The sequence below is a fragment of the Orbicella franksi genome, chromosome 2, assembly GCF_964199315.1.
Source record: "Orbicella franksi chromosome 2, jaOrbFran1.1, whole genome shotgun sequence".
NCBI classification, from domain to species: Eukaryota; Metazoa; Cnidaria; class Anthozoa; order Scleractinia; family Merulinidae; genus Orbicella; species Orbicella franksi.
In genome coordinates, this window is record NC_138146.1 from 3,838,636 (window position 1) to 3,863,688 (window position 25,053).

Here is a 25,053-nt window from a genome sequence, read left to right on the forward strand (position 1 = left end):
TAATTTCTATCCTAATACGTAAGGCTCTGTAAGGCTTGGAATCGCTGGGAGCACACAATCGTGTTGAGTAGGAAGAGATTGAATTAAGAAATGAAAAGAATGAATAGTTTACCATTGCCCCTGTTGTTATCTTTTACTCGACCACCGCTACCTACATGCCCTGCGTAATACTGTAACGCTAAACTCATACCTAGGTCTTTTCGCGCTATGCAATTATTTTTGGTTTATACATGTAATACAGTGGGCTACCCCCGGGGAAATGGGTGGTGACCGCTTAATGGGGCTAGCCGCTTAAATAGAGGTTGGTGTACCTTGAATATTTAATTTTTCACTGTCGGGCTATAAATTTCTTGGCGAACATGGAGTCAATTCAAGACAATCATGATAGACGTGTGTTTGAATTATCACTCGTCATGCACTTCAGTTTCAGACTCTTATCTGCCATCGCCCTTTCCAAAACAAAGTTCTTAAATTTTGTGTGGCCGCTTAATAGGGGTAAAGACAATAATGAAAACCCTTATCGGAATAACCAAATGGTGGCCGCGGAGGTAACCTGTCAATAGGTGTTTTACTTACATTATTTTACTGACGATAATTTTGGACTGTATTGACAACAGTCCACTATTTTCTGTTACATACCAATGCCTCGCCACCAAGCAAACAAAATACGCCAAATAAAATGGCATGGCCAGGGCTATTTACTCACGTAATTACTAATTAAATTTGGTCTGTTTTTCTCACGAATTAGACAAGTTGTGATTTCCTATTTTTATTTCAGGTAGTTCTTGCTTTGTTGATCTATAATTTGTTTACGGCGGTTTTCTCAAAATTCTAGTGAGTACAGGCACTAGCTTTATCAGCTGTTGTCTGAAACGTCAGAACGTACAACAAACGTGACTTGGACCGACGCAACGTACACTATGGAACACGATTATATAAATATACACATATTATTATATATATGAACAAACAGATGAACAATGATTAAATTGTTTCACTTATCCTGAGAGTACTCTATACAAAACAGATTATAATGTGCAGCGTATGCCGTGACAGCATTGCGTGACGAACAAATAACGGCTGTAAGATTGTGCTGCGCCGACACGTTTATCAACAATGGTCAGCAATCGATCAAACGCAATATTTTGGAGAGGCATAAAGCAAGCAGCTATCTACAAATGACTCAGCCGTTTTAGACTTAGATGCAGTGATGTTCATCTGCGCAGAAAGATGGTGAAAAATTAAATATTCAAGGTACACCAACCTCTATTTAAGCGGCTAGCCCCATTAAGCGGTCACCACCCATTTCCCCGGGGGTAGCCCACTGTATTACATGTATAAACCAAAAATAATTGCATAGCGCGAAAAGACCTAGGTATGAGTTTAGCGTTACAGTATTACGCAGGGCATGTAGGTAGCGGTGGTCGAGTAAAAGATAACAACAGGGGCAATGGTAAACTATTCATTCTTTTCATTTCTTAATTCAATCTCTTCCTACTCAACACGATTGTGTGCTCCCAGCGATTCCAAGCCTTACAGAGCCTTACGTATTAGGATAGAAATTATCCTACCCCTACCCCCTAAAATGGGATGACAGCATTGCGTGACGAACAAGGAACCGCTTCAAGCAAGGATTCAAGCCATCAAACCATGATGATCAAACGTAATAGTTTGGTGTAGTGCAAAGCAAGCAACTATCTACAAATGACTTAGCCGTTTTTGACTTAGATGCAGTGGTGATCATATGTGTCGAAAGAGGGTCACAGATTCATGGTATTCGACCGTTAAATAAGTTGACAGTTGGCGATGTACATCGGACGTTATGTAAGCAAAAGCAAACTTCTGCTTTATGTGCGACGAATGGTGAGAGAAACACGTCAAATCGGCTTTGGACCTGCCTTTTACAGCAAATGAGGTTAGAACATTTCGAAATTATCAGCTCTGTGTCTATTTCAACTTAACATAGGTCAAGTCATGTGGCGCATGCTAAAATATACGTCTAACCCGTAAATTGAAATTTGACGACGGATGGCCAAATGTTTGCATTTTTGACGTACTTTGAAAAGCTCTCGCGTCGCTCACAATCATTTGCCCAAAGAAATTTTTACAGGAATCTGTAGACCATCCTTCTGCAATTCAACCACCAGAAGCTTGATCCATTTGAAGGTTTCGCACATGGTGAAAATTAATTATATTCACGACGTACTTTTAAGTGAATGAAATACATGTCTTCGAAATTTAATTATTTTGCACCCAAAACGACAACGCAACTTTCCCTAAAATCAACCCAGTACACATTTAAACATTGCACAAAAATATTTGAGTGTTTTAAAGACGGAAGAATGATGTAGTGTTGCATGCGAGGCTCTCAAACTTGCTTAATAAAATGTTGCGTCAAATGACGATTTTAACGGAATTTGGTAATTTGCATATTTCTTTGAAATAAAAGGATATTTTGCCAAAAAAACTATCCAGTAGTTTTTGTCATGCCCTAGCCTATCTACCATGAAAATATGAGCGAAATCGAATTTTCGACCCTTGCCGAGTTATTTTCCATTTTTATGGTCAGGGACTCTTAAATCAATCCAAAACAAAGATAGACAAACAAATTCGTCTATAATCGTGGACAAAAATCCTTGCTACACTTATTCAATTTAACGAATTGTGTGTTTTACTACTGAAGTTTGAAAAAAGCGCTGCTTTCCTTTAAAAAAACGCGTTACTGTTCCGCCTCCCCACCCCACACAATGTTGAAAATCAGAAGAAATTGCCGGTGGTAGTGTTAAACATTGTATGGCGGTGGTGGGGGGGGGGGGGGGGGGGGGGCGAGGTTAGGCAGGTGAAGTTATATTCGCGTCTGGCGTGTGCGCAAAAGCGCCAAAAGTGCAAATTTGTCGCAAGACTTTTGTCCTCGATTGTAGTCTCCGCAAATACTGATATTTTCTCTTTAGCGTATAAAAGGCTAGAAACCTATTGCCAGTCTCCCATTTGCCGAAAACGTTTTTGCTAGTTACTGTTATATTGCCATGAGATTTTTCCTGAACTACATGGAAACATTTCGCGTGTAACTGATTACAAGAGCTACTTTGAAGTATTTATACCTTGGCCAAACAAGATTTTCCCCTTTAGTTCAACTCGTAAAGATTGTTAATTAAAGGATACAACTCAAGACAAGTTGTACTCACCACAACAATGTTGAAATGAAAGCCTGAAGACCAGTTTGTATTGTTAGCATGGAGTGAGCTTTACTGTCTGGTTTGTTCCACACTGTTCGCTTTGGAAAGTAAAACACCGGATATCCGTAAATAATTCAGAGAATCAGACGTTGCACGAGGAAATTAGGAAAATGAAATTTTCAAGTTTGTCAGGTCAGATTTTTCATTTTCCAAAAAAAACTGAAATTTTATTGTATTGTATTTATTGTGAGATGAGCACACAAAAGCTTCCATCTTGAATTGTTTACATATAACGCGTTAGTCAGCGGTTTAGAGACTCACTGAACTTATTTTGCTCTGGATTCATTTCAAGACAAGCGTCTTTGCGTTACCATTGCTTTTAAAAGGTTACCATTTATTTTAAAATGCTTTTAGTGGCAAATGTAAAGAGCAAGTTTTCAAACCTATTTTTAAAACACTTTCCCACAAATACGACATTAATTAGAATTAGGAACTGTCTTCTTGCAAACAGAGTATTTCGTTTTTGAAGGAGAAAAGAATGATCCAAGTATTTATTCAAAGAAGACAGAATGCCATATGACGTCAATATAACGGTAAGATGTAGACAAACTAACCCCAGTTTTCCTTACTTTTTGGAGTGAGAAGCGAAAAAACACGCAAAAACCAAAACTGTCACACGCACAATTGGAGGGGTGGTGAGGGTGGGGTCTGGAATAGGGTTGGGGTGGAATGGAGAGGGCTGAGGAAAAGAGAGACACGATTCTCGACTCCTGATAGGCCAGGAACTCGACTCACGTGACTTCCAGAGAAAAACTTGATTAGCGACAAGTCCGTACCCTACCGAGCAATCCGTTAAACCACCACATTCTCAAAAACATTAAATCAAAAGGAATATATGCCTAATGGAACCTTTTTGGCATGTTTCGATGGTATTTCAGGCGCTTTGGTCGAGACTAGATTCGTATTTCAGCGAGGCACAGTCGAGCCATTATAACCTTAGAGAGACCAAAAAAGTGTGATGTTTGCCGCCAACAGGTAGCAAAAAAAAGTACGATTAGGTATTTGCCGTGCCCAAATTCGGTTATCCGGCGACTTCATATCAGTGATTTGATATTGCAGGCTATCAGGACAGTAGACACGGCTTTTGAATTGCGACTTTGAGTGGGGTTACCGGATACAACAGTAAATCAAGATAATATATAGGGTAGGGTAAATCAGATATTGGTCAACCAGGCGCCTCAACAGCACAGTGACAAAGGATTATGCCTGCAACCAAGGGCGGATGATCCATGAACCTCTTCCGGGGTAAATTGTGAATGGTTATTTTAAGCACTTAGCAGCCTGACTGATGAAACGTTGTCCCACCTGTTGGTTTTATTTTCGTGAGGTTGCTGTAAAGCAGTATGCGAAATAAATTAGGTTGCCACGCGCGAGGTATGAGATCACGAAAACGTGAGCAATATGACACTAGTAGTACATGCAACGAAACTGAAAATAGATTTCAAAAAATTATCACTGGGAACTGCGAATCGTTTCGTTAAATCATCCTCACTTGTTGTAACGAAAAACGTCAAATAAATAAAAGCCTCTGGATAGCTTACGTTAATATTGAATCGTTTTATTTCAATAAAAGGCGTCGCAATTTATATTTTCAGTCTTATCACTGATAGTCTCTTCTCTGTTCTATTGATTTGAAACAGGTTGTGCTGTCATCCATCAAAAACAGAGACCCTTCGCTACGTTTACACGAAGGAAGCGCCGTCGTCAACTAAAACCACAGCGCCTGTGTAGAGGGCTCCACATTGCAGGCGCAGTTTGATCCAAGGTTTATAGCTTACATTGAATGTAGGCGAGAATAATTTCAAGGTAGTATTGTGTGACAGTAACACAACTAGTCACGCTGAAATAGTCACATTAAATATTCTAACACTGTGATCCAAGCCACAGCTTGCCAGCTGTAAACATGAGCTGTCGTCAAAGTCTCTTTTTCGTCTCCATCGCAACCGTCGCACGGCGAGCACGTGACAAATACTGGATAAGACACGTAACGTAAAGGAAAAATCGATTGGAAGAAATAAGTTCTTTTCACAAAGTGCAGGGTGATTGATTTATTTTTTTGCAGCACAAGCCTCTCCCTCTACATTAACCCATTAGCTTTGATAAATCTATGAAGATTTTGATAAATCTATGAAGATTTATAAAACAGCAACGCATTTCCTAGCTTTCGAACGTAGATAGCTTTTCATAAACAAGGATACGATTGTTCCAAAGCTTGAAGAAGAATCCACTGGTCACCTGTATTTGTGTCTCCATTCCGACACCAGGAATAAAGAGAGATACGGCCTGATTCTGAGCCAATAGCAAGAGTGTATCTAAAAAGACCATAACAATAGACAGCGTCAACCAATAAAACGCGCCATACCTTGCCACTGGATAAAATCTTTGAGTAACTTTTGACATGCTAATGTTGCTTTTGCCAGTGAGTGGCTTATAAGACTTAGTTAACTGAGGTTCTTGTCCCGCGGTGAGAAAAAGGCTGGGAAATAATCAGGGCCAATAAAAAGCCAAACAAAAATAAACTGACGAGAAAAACGACAGGACGGCACGAACAATAAACAGGAAAGGGGTTGACGAAATGAGAGGGCAGCGTGCTCCTTCGTTTAGACCAATCCCCAACATTGGTTTTACCTGTGTAGATTAACAAGAGCTAGTTAGATAATTAATTAATTAATTAATTAATAGTTCATTAATAATTGATTAATAATTATTAACAGTAAAACTAATTAAGACTTGTATTATCTCATTGAAGGACGTAGGTGTGCACAAGCTAAGACGACTCAACAGCTAAATCAGACCACATCCTACCTGGAGTTTTCAGTGACCTCTGGTGCGATATCTACAGCTGTAGCCGGTTCACCAATATCTAAAGGACTGGAAACCGCTTGCCAATCATCTTTAGCAGGGCCTTTATCAGCCCATATAATAACCTACGGTAAATAAAAACAGCATCGATATTAGAACTCAGTATGAGCAACAACAACAACGCACTGTAGATCACGAGGGGTGAGGAGGGCGGGGGGAGGCTTGTGGGCGGGGCGCGGGGGAGGGCAACTTGAGAGTTCCGGGTCCCGGATTGAGCTTACTTTTTTGTCCCTTGAAGCTGTAGCGAAGTACTTGTCATCTCCACTCCATGCGCATGACCAAATAATTCTGGCATGTTGATTGTTTTTGTCACTCCGAGCCACGAGTCTGAACAGAGGTGCTGTAATAAGAAAACAAGTTACATCACGTTAGTTACTCTCTCTAAATAAATTAAAAAAAAATACTTGTACTTCCATAGAATCCAACATTTTTTCATGGTTCAATTGGTTCTGAGGTCTGGATAACGATAGTTGTCTCACAAGGGGTTAATAAGCCGTTCCTAGAAGTCTCACCTTCTTCGCTTTCCATTTTTCTCTTGAAAACGGACCAACAACGGTCACGTGACACAGAGAGAAGCCGCTGGCCACTGTGATCAAAAGTCATTTGAGTTACAGTGAGTGCGTGCGAGGGAAGCGAGCACACTTGTCTCCACGTGCCAGTATCCCATAATATTAGAGCTGCATGTTCCGGTTTTGAGGCCTAAAAAGGCAACAAGAGAACGCGTCACGGAAAATCGTGCAAAGAGATATTTTATACTTGTGTCGTTTGCTCTTAGAAGCTTTGAAGAAGAACATTGATATCTGCTATTTCGAAAGATATGTGTATGGATGCATGAGCGAGTAATTTGAATTTTAACAGGACTAGGAATTAACGAGTAGTCTAAGATTCTGAATACATTCCTTGCAAAAAATTATGGACGATTTTTATTTTGGACAAAAAATTATCCGAAAATAAAACTGTCTGAAAATTTTAAGCGCACGAAATTGTAAACGTCCGAAATATTTACAGTACAGTATAACACTTTTAAATAGCTCCAAAGCCGCTAGTTTTCTTTATGGAGCTAACTCTAGTTGAGACATTGCTTGAGATACGTATTAAACGGTTCGACAGGGTTTTTCTACATTCTCGTCGGTGTATCTTTAAAACCTTGTTTCACTCTAAAACATGTTGTGTGGGCGTAAATTTACGTTAGCTATGTTTTAGCCAAGCGTCCGAAAGTGAAATAAAAAGTGTCCCAAAATTAAACGGCAGATACTGTTACGCCCGAAAGTAAGTAATGTAGATATTAATTTGTTTCTTTTCCTTTTTTTAAGAAAACAATCTATATAGGGCTAACAAGAACGTGTTTAGCCGTTGCATATAAAAGCCAGACCAAACAACCTGTATGCAAGGTTGTTTTTTCCGACACACTGTGGATGTACTTGTAGCGTGTTTTAAGCAACAGAAGAGATACAAACCTTACACGCAGAAGCTAGCAAAGATCCGTCAGGACTTGAAGCCACACAAAATATTTCGTATCCATGGCCGTATCTATGTAAAAACAAACGGAAAGGGCAAACGAAACGATAAACAAAATATCACTTTCTTCCAGATTACCACATGTAGCTGCTACAGGTAACCGCAAAACAAGGAAAAACGATCAAATTTTGCGTTTTGTTGAGAACGCTTGTTCATCTTCGGCGTCAATTCTCCTTCGTGTAACGTTGTTTCGACGAGCTAGCTCACAACATGTTAGCTTCAGGTTAATCCTAGTCTCCCACGAAGCCGTTATTTGAGTCGTCACGCTGCGTGACGACGTTTTCTAGGTCACGGAACCATACGCAACTTTGACACTGACCAACTGGTTTGTAACTGAAATATTACAATCACAGATTGACACTGAAAACGAAGTGAAGAGAAACCTACAAAAAGCGAAAAGGGAACATAGATAGAAAACGAAAATAGAAAGAAGCATAGATTGGAAAACGTCGGCAAAACTTTTATCAAGTTTACATCCATATGTATGAAAATGTCATTTACACATACTTCAATTCTCGTACCCTAGGAAAATCAAATAGTCAGATGATCTAAATAAGAAACATGATTAAGGAGGTTTGATTACACAGAGGGCCACAAGTTCATTAGTTTTACAACTATTAATTGTCAGCTTCTTGAAACAAAACTTGATTGATTGATTCATTGATTGATTGATTGATTTTGTTTGAACATGCTCGAAAGTATGTTTGCTTTTTATGTGGCCACGATTTTACCTGTAAAACGCTGTTACTCTGTCAATTTGAAGTTTAGTGCTCATAACTAACCAAAACAAACACATTTACCTAAAACACCGTGACCTAGCCCCTTTTACATGTACAAAAAAAAACTTTCAAAATGGGGAAAACTCTCTAAATGCTAGATTTCCATGGTAAAATAAAATTCTTACATCAAAGAAGCAATAACACATTCTATTTTTATAACAATATTGTTTTTCCGGCCCAGGTTGAATATTATTTTTCTGCCGATTCAAGGCTAACATAAATATATTCTTGTGAATATTCTTCGATTATAGCGAACATGTGGAAAGCCTTATATGTCACACATGACTTCTTACAGAAATGTTTTTAGCATCGAACATACGGCTACTGCTGTTTTTGTTGTTTTTTTGCTAGTTTTGCCGTTTAGAGAAAGGAAGAATTGTATAAGTTTAGTTAAAAACATATAATTGTATTGCATTTACAAATTTTCAACACATAAAATTATATTCTTTTCAAAATCTCAGCCTCGGGTTTATTCTTAAAATATTTTTAAAATTTTGCAAATTTCAGCCTTAATACCCATGTAAAATATATTCTCATTTAAAAAGAGTGTTAACAATTTCTACTGGCTCTATGTTTTTCTCATAAGCGAAGCCATAACCAACGCTTCTCCTTCTTTATCATTTGACTGTTGTAGAATACAGGAAATTATTTGACTTTAATGATAACATAAAAACTGGCAATAAATAAAGGGTGCTAAATTGAACAAACAATCGAGTTAGTGTAGAATGGAATGTGCCCAGAGATTTTCACTCACAGTTTCTGTACTTCAGGCCAAAGTGTGTTCTCATGAAGGATATCTTCCGTTGGAGGTTCTGAAAAGTTAAAAGTAAAAGTCAAGAGATCAGATCATCAAAGACACTGCAATGAAATCAAATATACGAGATGAATTCCTCAGTGGAGCTGACTTACATCTAACACTTGAGAGGAGGACACGATTTTTGCAATTCAGGTAAGCTTAAAATATCATTTCTTGTTACTGTTGATGCTCGTTACTTTTATCGTTGGTTCTGAGAATTTGGTAGTATATCAAGGCAAGTCATTACCTTCTGCCTGAAACAATTCTGCGGCGCTTATTACAACAAAATCTAAAGACAGTGTGATTACTTGCCAGGGTTCTTTGTACTCTGCATGCGTGAACTAGATGAAAATCCTAATATTTGCCTCGTTTTCACACTAGCTGGGTTCCCTAATTGGCTTAAAAAAAAGAACTAAGAGAAATTTTACGTCAAACCAGCCACTCACTTTCAAACAAAAAACCAACCGTGATCTCACACATGTGACTTTTCCCGCGCTTTCCACTTAATGAAAGTTCTCCGCCGCTTGGCACAGCAGATATTTTCCCGCATTTTCGTTTCCCGCGGTTTCGAACAGTTAAAAGTTATTCTGCGCTTGCCACGAGCTCTACTAGGTTTCCCGTGTATTTTACAGGACAGTTCTGATTGGCGCAGTATTTGCTACTGTCGTTACAAGGAGTCGAAAGTAAACAGCTCTAGGAAACATTATAAATAGGAACAGAAATAAAAAAACCTTTTAATGACACTCGTGTGAACGGTGCCGGTTCCTCGCTGGCAAAGGCTGATGATTTCATGGGCCTCGCTGGGTCTTCCAGGTCCCTTCTAAGGCTGTCCATGTCACCTGTAAACACAACACGTTGAAATCATTTTGAAAATTGTGACGGTAGAGTTAAGACTGAGTCAAGAAAAACGTATCTCTTGGCGTGCTTATTTTTTCCCCGCTCGTCTGAGACTGGACCAGAAATGAAAAATTCCATACTGATGACGTAGCTCTACAATATCCATGCAACGTCTCTGATTAGTTCGCACTCGGTTTTGAATTTACCCGCGCAAATAACAACCAGTCAGAGAGAGAGAACACAGATGTCTGTAGAGCTACGTCATCAGTATGGAATTTCTCGCTTCCAGTCTCTCGAGTGGGGGAAGAATTGGCGCCTGTTTCTAGGTAAGGTAAGATTCAAACTGTTGAAGTGCCTTGGATTAGTATGCAGATTTAATCTGCTCCCAAAACGCAGGTCTCTCACTTCACGCCTTCCTTCGTCTTTGATGCCAAATTTGCACCTACCAAATCGCTAAATTAATTTATAATAAGAATAGTAACATTGACGCAAACGTCAAAACATGGCTTTGAACAAGACTGTAAAAAAAAAAAAAAAAAAAAAAAAAAACTGGAAAAATGAAAAAAGAAGGCAAACTTGTAAAATCTACAAAATTCTAAATTGCCGGCATTCAGTCTCTCACCTTCATAGACAGCTTTGTTTGAAAGTCCAAGAGCAGGTACACTCGCTCCTACAGGCAAACTATCAGCCACCTGAAGTTAAGTTACAGCAAGCCATTTGTTAGTTGCTGAAGTCCAAATTCGCTGATACAAGGGCCAAAGGTCCTGATCAAAGTGTCCACATCTGTGAGGTGCCGCTATTATAGGTCAAAGACGTAAAATTCTTTCAACATGGCTGATATTTAAATGTACCTCATCGTTTTCCTTAACTTTGCAAAGTCCTTGAAATGTCTCCATGAACTGACGAGGTGCTTTGAATATTCTTAGGACCTGAAATGACAAAGTAAGTGTGCAAAACAATTGAAGTGGACATGCATTCTACAGGTACATGGCTCGCTCACTGCCAAGCCCGTAACAAATCAATAATGAATAATGCCTTTACCTTTTCATCGGCGCCAGATACCAGTCTGTATCTACTGAGCATGCTCAAACACTGCATGTCATAGCCATGAACCTGCGGACGGGCTATTTCACACCACAAGGACTGCTTAGAAAAGCACAACAAATAATGAAGTAAAGAACACATAAACATGTAAGAAAGCGAAAGGCAGGAAACTTAATTAGCATAACGAAGCATTTGCTGCCGTTGGTTCGGTCCGTAATATTAAAAAAAGGCAAAACAAAACAGCAAAACACGAGACTACACCGATATTCCCCAAAACTTCCCAGCAAGTAAATGCAATTTAACAAATTGACGTTAGTTTTCCATGCGTCTGTCCTGTTCATTGATGATGAATTTCGTCATAACATTGTCAAAGTAGTCTGTGGATCCACGGCTACTTTGAATAATGGACAGACGTATGAAAACCTGACGTCAATTTGTTTTCTACGATAGCAGATTGTCAAATTGTCCGCTCTCGCTCGTTGACGCATCCCATAAATTATAAATTAATGTGTCTGTCCGCATATTGACGATGAAAATTAGCCAATGAGCGCGCGAGAGATTCTGCAGTTATCGCAAAAAAAGTATTTTTTACAATGGCTCTTTAAAACCTCTGATGATACATTGATGCGTCTTCCAGTCCCGGTAAACGCGTGCGCCAAAGGTAAGAATTTATTGACGTTTTTTTCACGCCCCTTTCGTGAAAGTTAAAGTGAACTTGTCCACCAAACATGAAGGGGAAAGATTTCTACTTCACATAGCATAGAGAGTTTTCAAATGACGTCAGGGACACCATATTGGTGTAGGAAAACAATGAAACAGCGGCCATGTTGGTGTCCCAAACCAACTGGTCATTTTCAACATATCAAAATTCTAACTTGGCTCCGAGGCTTGCGGGAATAAAAGAAACGAAATCGAATCGAAGTTGAGTGATGAATAATTGATTTCCTTTGTTTTGTTTCCCAAGCCTCGTAGCCAAGTTTGAATGTTAATATATCGAAAATGGCCTCTTCTGTGGGAGTTGAACTCTTTTCTAATGTAAACACTTTCTCTTGTTCCAATGAATTTGCAAGGCCGCTGGCCACGTGAGTCAAAGAGCTTTATTAATGAAGCTCTAAGTACTTCATGCATCTCACTTCAACAATTTCCAAAGTCCAGAAACAGGCGTTCCTCAATAGCAATTGTATGTTGCTAAACATAAACGCCTAATATATCTCGAACTAACCTGTCGTCCGTGTTGTTTCCACGGAGCGTGTAATCTGGTTGTCTGATCACTGCTGACACTCACAAGAAACTGTCCATCTACAGGATCCCAGTCAATATCCTGTGGTATGCAGACAATAAAAAAATAAAAAAAATTAAAATTTTTTACGGTAACTGTTCATCTACGTTAACCACAGAAATTGGAAAGGATAGCAGGGTCCAACTGTCTTAAGAGGGCGGGAAAAGGTCGGGCCGTGAAACGGACATTCCGCTCTTGGTCCAATGTGTGTTGAGGAGTAGAACTGGCACGAGCGCTCCTTCCGCACTTCCGGTGAAATTAATGCTACCAAAAATCTCCTCTCGTCGAACCGGAAATCGAATTTTATTAATTTATTTTTAAGCCACCAGTGATTTATTTTCACAATTTCTTTTGCATTTTAGGCCCACTGCTCAATATGTTTATGTTTATGTCTCTAGCAATTTCGTTAAAATATTTTCGTCCTAAGCTGCTTAAATAAGAGTGACCTACATGTACAAGACAGTGTTGCATGCATGTACGTGGCGTTTATCATGAACTAATAGTGTTCCCGCGTTTCGTTTGCAAAAGCTCCAAATTAATCCATGCTAAATTTTGTTGAGGATCAGTTACATTGTTTCCCTCTTTTGCCTCAAGATAATCGCGGCCGAGGAAAAGTAATAAAATTTTGCAAGTCTTGAGTTTAACCTGATCATGAATTGCAAGCGACGCGTGATGTCTCATCAAGGCACAGTAACTATGTAAGTTTACGTCTGTAAAGACAGCTTAGTTCTATTTTTGTAAAATTCCAATAAATTAATTGTGGTTGAATAAGATCGCACTCGATGCATACACATGACCCACTGGACTTCCGCAAGAACTTTCGTGTAAACTGATACATTGAACGCTTACCGTTGATGTCTCTAGTTGTTAAACATGTTCACATGTAAGACTGACAAAACTATTTGAAAAAAATATTTTATGGCTGTTAATATGAGAAGACAGCAGGGATAATCAGTAAAGTTGCGGTAGCGCTTTCTTTAATCAACATGAATAACGATTTCGCTTTTGTTGCTCGAGCTCTCGAAACTCCTTGTCTATTTCATTTTCTTAGTCTGAAATTTCATTATGTTGAAGAAACACACATAATGTTAGTAGCCTTTTATAGCGTCGGTAAAATTGTTGGACAAAAGATAGCGAAAGAAATCTCTGTCAAGATTTGTTGACAGTTGAAAACATCCACTCAGTAAAAAATGTGTGCTCTCTGCAACACGCAAATAAACTAAGTTGAATGCGTCAGATTTTCCTTCAAGGACTTCTGCAATCTCATTAAGCAGAAACAATAAGAAACTATCGAAACTGAACAGATTTTGCTTATGCTTGAGCATTGTTATGAGAACGTCACAAGTTTACTCGATACCAGAGTAGAGAGTTTTCTTACTTGAGCCAACAACATCCAACATAAAAGAGGTAAAAAACGTTCTCTGGTAAAATTGTTTAAAATTGTGAGCTTTCAACAGCCAGTCTGCTGTCTTCGACGGACAAAAATGAAATGATAAAATAGACCTAAAAATTTTTGAATCTAACAAGCGAATGGCATATATTAAATAGAATACGCGTGAAAGAATGTGAGAATGCTAAAAGTGTAAAATTAGTGTTTGTTTAAAAGAATGTTATGTTGTCCCGGCAGAGGGCACGAATTGTTGTCGGCCTCGACCGTTTTCGCTGTGTGCCAAGATTCCAGCGTCTTTCTAATGCGGCTGTTGCCTTTGTCAATTATTTCAGCATTGTTAAAGTCGATGGTATGATCAAAGGTCCAGGCATGTTTCGCTACATTTTTACCAGAGAACGTTTTTTACCTCTTTTATAATGAATCTTGGTATCGGATCTTCAATATTTTTAAACATCCAACATGTCGTAATTACACGTCGCAACAGCGTGGCTAAACGCAAGCAACATGTTGCGCCCAACAATGTTATGATACCTCGCGTTGAAATGCTGCGATCGCTTGGCCGGGGCGTATTCACAGCGCGAGATTGAAATCTTGCTTTCACCTGTGAAAACCTTGCCTTTTCTCATTAGCTCAGGAAAAGAAATGCACCCAAAAAGACGCTAATTCATACAGATGGGAAGCCTTAGAATTTCTTTAGAAATTTACGCTCCAGAGTGGAAGTGAACGCTACCTTCACGTTTTAGTAGAACCCAGTTTACTGCATCACACCTTTTCTGCTCGGACCCGCTAGTTTTAAGCCCCTGGTATTAGTGACTTACCTGAACAGGACCAAAGTGGCCACCAACCGTAACACCAGGCTCCCATCTCTCTTCACTCTGTCAATCAAAAGTAAACAAAGAAATCTTATTGGTGCATTTGCACGAGGCTTGCTGTCTATGGCACATCACATCGGTGAACTAGAGATAATCTCTGAATGCTAAGGGGTGCATGCATATGTTACCTAGTCAATAATAATTATAAACGACTAGGGATAATTGTAAAATAAAGTAACTTACTGGTGGCCTCTTCCAGGCGATCAGTTAGTTGGGGCTCAGCGCCAAAAAAACGGCGGAGCAATACAGGAGAGAGAGAGGCTTGACTAACTAAACGCCTGGAAGAAGGTAACTTACAGGAAAAATCAAGAATCACGGCCAAGTTATTTTATTCCCTCGATATTTTAAAATTCTAACTTGACTCTGAGGCTCAGGGGAATAAAACGAAAGAAATCAGATCGAGGATGAGGGATGAATAATTACTTTCTTTTGTTTTATTCCTTTCGGAGCAAAGTTAGTTTAATATATCGAAATTGGCCTATTCATGAGTAACACTTCTCTAGTACTGTAAAGACTTCTTTGCAATTGTTTTGATATCCACACTCCAATAATGCTATAAAATCATGCACTGTACATGTGCATAGATGTATATTTTATATCTTTGGAGTATTTCCTGACACACAAAACTCGCTGCAAAAACCATTATGAAGAGACGTCAATGAAAAAGATACACTAGCGTCCTAGGTCTGCAACGTGTGCAAAGAACTACAGCTGCGTAGCCAAAAAAAGGCACTACACCCTCACCTGGCATTAAAACATACATGCCTGTCACATCACTGGTTGTTTGTAAATATACGCATTACTAACATGTTATTACAAGTGTAGTCGTACATGTATACCATGAAGACAATAATGCTATTATTGATTGTTTTTACACACTTGCTGGTAGGCACGGTGGGTTCGTGCTTAGTGCGCTCATCTTGAGATTGAGCGGTCTGGGTTTGAGTCCTGGCCGGGAACATTGTGTTGTGCTCTTGAGCAAGACACTTTACTCTCAAAGTATCACTCTCTGACACTCTGGTTTGAATGGGTACCAGCTAACTTAATGCTGGGGGTAGCCCTGCGATGGAATAACATACCCATCCCGTTCAGGGGTGAATAGCAATACTCCTAATCGCATTACACTACTGAAACCAGGATAAGCTCTGGCCTGATGGGCCACTTGGTTCGTATGGAGACTTTACCTAAAATTTCTACACATACCGTATTTGTTATGTTGTTCCACAGATGAAATGCTCCTTGATATCCATGCCCAAGGATGGATTGACCATCAGGACTAAACACAGCTCCATAGAAACCAAGAGTGGTCCCACCGACTTCACCAACACGAACCTGCATAAGGGCGGAGAAGATCAGTAGTAGAACAGTAAGCTATGCAATATAATATAGTGTAAGAGCAGTTAAAGATGGTAATAAGTAAGGGGTAGGCTTGTAGAAGGGACTTTATTTTGAGTTTTCACAAGGGAGAGACAGGGGAATCCCATCAATTTACCATGTGGCACTAAACTTTTGCAGAAGTTTTAATTAATTTTGCGATTGTATTTTGCAGGAACCGGTTTCTGAAAATTTGAATGACTGGTTTTTCTTGCAGGGGTATCGATAGATATTTATTTTGCAATTATCAGAAAGTCACGTTTAATTGGAATTACAACATTTTAGAGCTCTGGCCAGTTCACAAATATCTCATCTTGCAGCAGTTGGGAGCATACATGTACATGCACATTACAATTCAAAATGGCCACCACAAAGCAGGAAAGTACCAAACTCTTTTCCGCTCTCTAATTTGATGTGAGTGGCCCAATGGTTCTACCACTAATATACATGAATTTTGAGAAGCTATATGTACTGTACTGTAGATGATAGTTTAAAAAATGTGTAAGTCTTTCCTATCAATGAAAGTAATTATTGTCCACCAAACAGAAGAACTACCTGGTGGAGGATTGTTCTCATGTTAGGTGCATGTACACCTGTTTACAGGCCAGACAATGTTTTATTCTTCATTGCTTACTTTCTCAAGCCAAACACCAGACTCCTGATCTGGTGTCCACACTATTAACGTCTTGTCCATTGATGCAGACAACAGTGACATTGGCTGGGTGAAGCTGCCATCATCTGTAATATAAACAACAAATAAACAGACAACTGGATGGCACTTTTCCCAAGTCCTCCACTGTCAGAGGGAGATTAAAGGTACATGTAGGTGTATGAGGGAGGGTCACATTGAATAGAAAGAGTGAGTACAGTACTCTAACCTTACAAAATATTATGACAGAAGAGAATAACGACAAAGGGGAAAACATGAAGAATTATTAAATAATTGCTTTCAAGAGGCAGAAGATTCATAAAAAAAATTAAAAGAAAAAATAAAAATCAGGAAGAAAGTTCCTGAGGTCAAAATGAGGAGGCCAGGGGAACTTACAAAGTAGAAGGGTGTAATCATCCTGGGAGACTCAGCTGACTGGCCAGAGAAACATTTTTCTGGTCAATCAGAAGGAAACAATTTGAACACTTCTGGAACTGGTTTAGTAATTAAGAGTAACAACTTATGAATTTGTTCACCTTTTCTAATGGCTGGATGCCAGTGGACACCATAAATCCACCCTTCATGCCCAGTCAACACCGACTCTAACACAACTGAAAACTCATTGTCAACACCTGAAATGAAAAACACACCTGATTTTAGTACAGTGTACTCAACTGTACTGTATAATACAGCAAATCTATAAAGCTCACAAAAACATATTGACAAAAATTAACAGCCTTTTGCACTGAGAGCAAACAGAAGAGCTAACTGCTTTGAACATTTACAGAATTTGCTATCACAGTCAGTCCTATATACATGACTGTAGTTCACTTTACACCTTAATTATTTATGCAAAAGTAATGCCAGCAAAATGCACAAATTTTGTTCTTTGTTCCCACAATTTTTCAACGAAAGTTCATTTGAAAGGTCAAATGGAATTTTTTCAGCCTGTGAGCAATACTTTGCTAGAACAAAGGGCAAGTATGTCTTCCAATTTTTGATAAGTTAATGAAAATTTGCAAGCACTGAAGATAATTCGCCAGCCATGGACAAAATTTTGCAAGGAACTGAACAGCAGTTTACCAGCATTTTCTTTTTGTGGCTGATACCTGATGTACGAACAAAGTGTCATGTAACTTACACAAGATAAATTTTGATACATGACTGTATTTGTTTGTTTATAAATTTGTCAATCAATGTATCTTGTAGTTGATTATTTCATGAAATCATGCACTTTCCTCAAAATTACAACTGTATGAAAAAGTTCTTTTATTAGAGAAACATATGTAATTATTAAATATATACCTTTATCAGTGACACTAAAGACATTTGAGGTAAGTTTCAGTTCTTCTAATTCATCATGTAAAGTGTTGTATTCCTGTATTTTATTTGCACGAGAAATTCTCCAGATCCTTATGAAGCTATCCTGAGAACAACTAGCAAGAAGAAGATCACCACCATCTGTTAAAAAAAAAGAATCTTTAGAATCTTCAGATGAGGAGGTCCTCAGGGACTGTGCCTACACGGTCTTTAATTACAATGTCTTCATCCTTAGTTGTTTCAAAGTGTTGAAAAAAATAATGCAGGAATAAATTTGACTGTTAAATTAATGAAATGTTGTACATCAAACAATTAAGACCCCTCTTGAATGTACAAAAAGATTCATCTGTTCTTAAGTCTTTGTCTAACTTAACTTCATTTAATATGTAAATCTGCAGGCCTTTGAGCTTGCCCTCATTTATTCATTCCTTGATTGTAGCATGATGAAGTTGCTGAAATGTTGGGACATTAACTTGTTAGTTTTCACTAGCTAATATAAATTTACATTAGCTGAATTATTAAAACAAGAAACTTACCTTCCAATGCAAAGTCAACACCTCTTATCCAGTCTTCATGGCCCAGTAAACTCTGTACCTTTACAAACTGCCAGCATGCAGTGAGTGAAGAAAAGGTAACACGAAAAGGGTAGAAAATTACAGTAGATAAGGAGAAAGAAAAGGTACATGTGCATCAATAAGTTAGACTTACATGTTTATGTATACAAGTACAGTTACCTTCTCATCTTTTTCTGTGAATAAGTGCACCTTGCTGTCTTCTCCTCCACATGCAATTACAGGAACTGCAAAGTAGTTGAACAAGATCATGTCATTGAATACGTTTTAGATTGTAAATAATGATCTTGTCAGTACAGCTTTTGGTATCGATAACAAAATAATTATTAATTAAAAACTGTATAATTTTTTATATATTGATTATGATAAATTGATACATGTAGACATGTACAAATGGATTAACAAAAATTCCAAAACACACCTGTTCAATTGCATGGAAGATCACAGTAACTAGGGGTTTCGATTAAAACCTTGTACCATTCACCCCAAGCAAACTGATTGAAGCATTTGAACTAAGTGAGTCCAAATATTTTTGCTAGTGCCTGGTTTGACCATCGATGCACCATTAGGAAATGTTTTCTTACATGGAAGATCTGTTCAATTTTTTTTAGATTTGCCTGCCTGAGAAAACCAAAAATTGTCTTACTGCAAAAAATCTTAATAAAACTCTTGCATAAAATGCAGTATATTTGAGGAGTAATACCTGTTGTTCCAGGAAGAACAGCGATTACAACAGCTAAAATGAAGCCTTTTCCAAATGACAAAGTCTGTAAACAGGCAAAGTTACCTGACAGATCAGGAGATAAAAATTTATTAATTATTAGACTTTGCATGAAAAAGAAATAAAACCACAGGGCACCCACACAAGTTAGGAGTGAAAAATTCTCCAAGGGTTAATTATCTGCTTTTTGTCATTATTTCTTTACTTCAGGGTGCAAAGAAAACTAATTTTCGCTCTTGCCCTCTGGATGAGCTGAAACTGCATGTATGATACACATGAACTAGCCTGAAACTCATTCTCACTGGTCCCTACAAAATTTGATCTCAAGATACAGTAATTTTCAAATGTGACATTCCCCCCACCTCCAAAAAAAAAAAAATAATAATAAAAAGACTTCCCCATTTGAGGAAGTAAAAGACATACCTCACAAGCCTGGCAGCAAAATCCACTAGCCTTAAGCTATTAGACATGATCTTCTTTGCATGCCGTCACTTAATTTAAATTTTTTTTAAAGATTTAACCTTTATATTTTGTGGCATGCCTTTGTTTGATCATTATAACTACACCACAATAAGCACTCTTTATAAGCATGCATGCACATACAGTATACACCATCATGTTCTTAGAGGAAATGTCAACTAAAGTAAAAATGTTGTTTTCAAAAATGTAAGAATATCTAACAAGAGTACACATGTATATCTATGTAACTTGTTTAAACCTCGGTACTGAGTACTAACATAAATAAACTACCGGGAGTATTAATAATACATGTAATCTGCACGAACATGTGCACATAATATTATTATTGACTAATTGCTCTGGGAGATCTGATCTCACCTTCTGATTGTTCCCGACCCCATATCCTGACTGATGAATCTGTAGATGCAGAAACTATGATAGTTCTTTTCCTTCCATCATTGGATACTGGAATGGTAATCGCGGCCACTGAATTCACTGCCCCCTGGTGCCCTTCAAGGATGCTGGAAACTTCCCACTAAAAACACAAATAATTTTATAATAAATTCCATGTAGCAAAGCTTGCCTCAATGAATACTGTGTATCAGTAGGTAAACAAACTTTGACCAAAATCTACATTTACAGTACAATGTAGATACAGCTTGTCTGTAATTCAAGATTAGTGAGTGGACCAGGTCTAATTAAGCTTGTGTGGCACCGTAAACGGCTTCACTGTCACAACATGCAACAGAGTTTTTAACCATGGAAGTCCCCCGGGGGGGGGGGGGGGATACTTTGGGAATTTCTGGGTGGGGATGTGTCGCTGGGACCCTGGAACCCTTAGCCTATACCAGGGCTAGTTCAGCTGAATTTTGCTACCCTATACTAGAGTAAACTCCCCAAATCCCCACATCTATCGACACTGTTGAGGCTGATTTGCGTAAATTTAAACTTGCCGATTTGATTTTTTTATATTTTTGAGTGGCAATTCCTGGTTTCCTTAGTCTAGATAAAATCTTCAACCAACTAATCAGTTTTGTGAAAAATTATACCCTATTCTAGACCCAAACGCTCTGATTTATATACCCTATCCTAGAGTAAACTGCTTGAAAAACATACCCTTCACAGCGGCACATACCTATATAGCCCAGGTATGGCAGTGCCCCCGCCCAGGGGGAAGTCCCTGGCAAGATGTTTGAAGATTACCCAACCACACAATTGTGTACAGTCTCTGACAAAATCCCGACATTTTTGACGACAATTTATTCCCAAGGTTTCCAAAGTTTCCTGGTCCGACTCCTAGCAGTCAAACAAACAACCTCATCTAAGATTGGGGAATTTCCGGCAGGTACATGACTGTGCCATCATGCAGTTACATGAAATTTTCTTTTTCTTGCACTGGTTTGAGTTTATATCGTTTTCAAAGGAGATTAAGGTTGTAATCAGTGACAGCTCAAAGTAAAGCTGGGTGTGAGAAATTGGCTCATGCATCCAAACTGGCTTGTTATCAATGTGTTGAGGCTCGTCTCTAGAGGGCGAGGCTTGGCAACTTTACATGTAGTACCCAGGGGGACCAACTACAATACTCTTCATGTACAGGTATACGTATGCAGTCACTTGACATGCTTGTTGAGCATTCCTTAGCTTGTGGAGCATTGTATTGGTTACATGAACAACACCAAAATATAACTTGCCCAACAGGTGCACAACAAACATGAGCAAAGTATGTTTGGATTTAAAATTAATCCCTGCTTTCCACTTATTGTTTTGCTTAACTTGCAGTCAGAAGTTTTGAAATTGTTTTTGATTGGAAATTAACACTAACAATACTACTGAGGCTAACTTCACTTGCCACATGGACTATGCCATCAAACCTACATTTTCACTTGCCCAAGAGCAAAAGTTACTTGCCCCAGGTGATCTAGTCTCCTCCGCAGCCATTTTTTGGGATGTCACGCAATGCTCCCCTCAAAGAAGCGGCTGCTCACATCCGAACCACATTCTTTTCCTTTTGTGTTTGTGGTTTCTTTGCACCCTGTTGAACAGACCGATCACATACATGTAATGGCAAAGTGTGAATGATGTAAGCTTGCACGCGAAAAGGCCTGTGGTGCGAACATGCAGGGGATTTCTGGCTTTTGTTTCACGCCACACGTCACCAAAAATAGGCGGTGCTCGCAGGCTATGATCATGACGGACAAATAAAAAATGTGAATGAAAGCCCTAAGTACATGTCCTTCATGTGCTCATCACTATGTTCAGCTAATGAGAGAATATGTATTTTCTGGAAAAGTCAAATTGTAAGCGTCAATCAAGGGCTAAACGCTTCCTACAGATTGAAATCAGGAGGAAAGAGCGGCATTCAGAACTCTCTGTCAACAAATCAAGCAAAGCTACTTGATTTCCTGGTTCCATTATTAGTTAAAATAGATATCTTCCTTCTCAACAATAATTTTTTGAGTTAAAAGCTTCTAATAATTAGCTTAAACTTTGAAGAGTCTTCAGCTACACTATAATAGAAAGGTCTTTCAAGGGCCACCGCTATTTTTCGGCGTCCATAAACAAAAGCCGGAAATCTGTACATTCATTTGTGACATCTCCTACGACGGGATACAAAGATAAAAAACATTCTCTGATTGGACAAGTTTCAAAGGGCGAATTTGGTGAAAAACATTCTTGAAAATGGAACGGAAGCGGTGGTTGGCTAATTTTGTGAAAGGAATGCTGTTCGGATGTGAGCAGCCGTTTCTTTGGGGGGGAGCGTTGCGTGACATCCCAAAAAACGGCTGCGGAGGAGACTACAGGCAATCAGACCTGGGTTTTATCCTGCCCTGACAACTTGGCACAAATGTTTATTATAAACATGTAACTTACTGTACAGTCCTGACTGGCAGTTTTCTTCCAAACAATAACTAATTTATCGGTTGAACCTGAAACTAGCTCATTTTCTGCCCCTGAAAGAAAGCAAACAGTCAAGTTGTTTCTAAATTTGCTCAAATCTAGGAAAATCTGTTTTTTGTTTTGTTTTGTTTTGTTTTGTTTTTGTCAGGTTTGAAAATTACAGAGAAGTACAACTCATGCTCCAACAACATCTACATGCATGTCCCCACCACCCCTCCCCCCTTGAGCATGACTGGATACACCATATTATTAAGAAACAAGATGCTACGCTTGTATCTACTGGCAAACAGTAACACCATCAGTACATGTAGAAATACAGCACAAAAAAACCAAAAACCAACCAAACTCTGGCCAAGGAATCCATTTAACACAATTTACTCTATCTTTATGTCCATTTAGAATACGCTCTACTCTCCCAAATGAGCCACATTTAGATCTCTAAAAAAAAAATAATGAAAAGAACAAATATAAGTTTATATACCACACAATTTTGTACGTATACTGGATTTTAAGATTGCAAATGTCACAGTTAATCAAATTTGAAGGAAATTTTTAAGCTACAGGATTCCTCCAGAAATACTGACTGTAGCCCAATTCAGTTGTGTCCTGTTGTACCGGTACACTGAGGGAAAAACCATTGTACTGCCTTTCTTTAATTACGAGCCTTTGTTTAGCCATTGTATATTGTTGGGTCTTTTGTATCGGTTTTTGTGTACCAATACACGAGGACAGAACCCCTGTATTTCGTGGCACGTTTGCCCTGGCTATGGCGAATTTCGCCACAAAAATATCAGCAATGATTGGAAGATTGAAAATACGGGCACATATTCTCATCTGCACGTGCAAATTGGGATCAGCGTGAACAGCTTTGAAACCCACCTGAGGACGATACAAAGCAATTGAATAACAAGCGCCATAAGCTACCCAGCCATTCCTTCCCCAGTCCACACACAAAGGCGTCCTGTTACATGCAACGCTGACGTATTCCAAGGAACATTTGCAACAAGAAATGAGTTTATTGCTCTCTACCATCTCCTTGTCCGCCATGATGGATTTGTCTGGTCTTTAACGAAAAACCGCTGATCTATCGCGGTTGTTTCTTTACCCATTGTATAATGTGAAATTATGTTTGCGAGCACGAGACCGGCGCCTTTTGACTTTTTTAAAAATAACCTCTCCTTTTAACTCTCGTTATTGAGCCTCGACACATTTCCGTTTTATTCAGCTTGTGGATGGTTCCCAAGTCTCATGTTCAAACTGTAGGAAAGAAAGAAAGACATGAAGGGATGGGGGGAAGTTAGAGAGGACTTAAATAGAGTGAGTGTGTGTTTGTATTCATTGGTCTATTAAGGATAGAGGGTTTTTAACAGTATTTATGATAAAGGTGATACGCTGAGTGGATTCATAGAACAAAAAAGCGAAATGGCCACGTTTACAAGAACAAAGCAATTTATTGATGCTCAGTTGTAGGCAAATTGTAACAAAAGTATCAATCAAGTGGGTTATATATGAAGCTTACAAGCAGGCTCATGCTTGGGTCACACGCAACAGCAGTGTAGTCGCCCTTGGAAAAGAGTCGGCACTCGGCAGTCCAAGCGACTCGGGGTAGAGTCTGTCACTCGGCTGTGACCCAAACGTGGGCTGCACAAAGGCAAATTGACCTCATTTATCTATCGATTCTTTATCTAGTAATCCATTAATTTCATAAACTGACTGTTATTAAAATAGCATTATTAATCTCAAAGCCATTTGCGACAACAAATAGCGCAATGGTCATCATATCAAAATGGCTAAGGCCAACGGCAGGCGCGGGTAAACTCGTGTAAACTAAACACCAAATTTGTTAGAAAGACAGCACGTCCTTTCTGATTGGTTAAATCAACAGCCCTTCGTGAACCCTTTAACTCCAGGGGAAGCATAGGTTGTTAGTCAAACTGCTCTATCTATCTGCGGGTGATAGTTTACGGGAGGAGCCGGAGCTTATCTTAAGTTGAAAACTCAATCACCAAGCTAAAAATCTGATTTATTGATTATAAAGCGGTTTTCATTTTAGTATCCAAAATACATTTAATTCGCATTTGCTCTGGTTTTGCATTACTGCGCTACGCAATTAGCTTAAGGACGTTCGCACGAAAATTTTCCAGTCGATAGATTTTTTTAAAATTTTTGCTGCAGTCAGATAACGAGTTAGCTGTGTCAGAAATGCAAAAATAGTTGGGCTTCACCGTCTTCGTTTCAGAGATAAAGCGTGTGGAAAACTGCCCTGATTTTGAAAAATTGGCGCACGTAATTAATCATGGTTTACAGGGGTTTACAGTTAAAAATATCGAAGGTGAGTTAACGAAGGCAAACGATTTTAGTCATATTTTGTGGAAGTGGGTCTGTTGCATAAATTGTTCCAAATTTTACCAACGTTTTCACAAAACGTAACCCTTCAAAAGGTATTT

General features: G+C 38.8%; 1 protein-coding gene across 3 annotated transcripts; it reads right to left on the reverse strand.

Moving 5' to 3' along the window:
* Window positions 1-3,597: 3,597 nt before the first annotated feature.
* On the reverse strand, window positions 3,598-25,047 carry LOC145477768 (elongator complex protein 2-like). 3 transcript variants are annotated; one of them, XM_081455585.1, is made up of 24 exons: window positions 23,486-25,047; window positions 22,948-23,044; window positions 22,580-22,659; window positions 20,087-20,243; window positions 19,232-19,315; window positions 18,691-18,755; window positions 18,493-18,559; window positions 17,942-18,097; window positions 17,173-17,268; window positions 16,622-16,725; window positions 15,817-15,945; window positions 14,560-14,616; window positions 12,295-12,393; window positions 11,070-11,171; window positions 10,880-10,957; window positions 10,651-10,720; window positions 9,923-10,030; window positions 9,150-9,207; window positions 7,556-7,628; window positions 6,611-6,797; window positions 6,320-6,438; window positions 6,042-6,163; window positions 5,435-5,548; window positions 3,598-5,207 (listed from the first exon to the last, which is right to left on the reverse strand). In XM_081455585.1, exons 1-24 carry the CDS (start codon window positions 23,651-23,653, stop codon window positions 5,072-5,074), a joined length of 2,526 nt encoding a protein of 841 aa, XP_081311711.1. In that variant the 5' UTR covers window positions 23,654-25,047; the 3' UTR covers window positions 3,598-5,071. The 3 variants fall into 3 exon arrangements, with proteins under 3 accessions (XP_081311711.1, XP_081311710.1, XP_081311712.1); XM_081455584.1 differs by having other exon boundaries at window positions 11,070-11,174; XM_081455586.1 differs by lacking the exons at window positions 22,580-22,659; window positions 22,948-23,044; window positions 23,486-25,047 and adding an exon at window positions 21,584-21,734 and having other exon boundaries at window positions 11,070-11,174.
* Window positions 25,048-25,053: the final 6 nt, after the last annotated feature.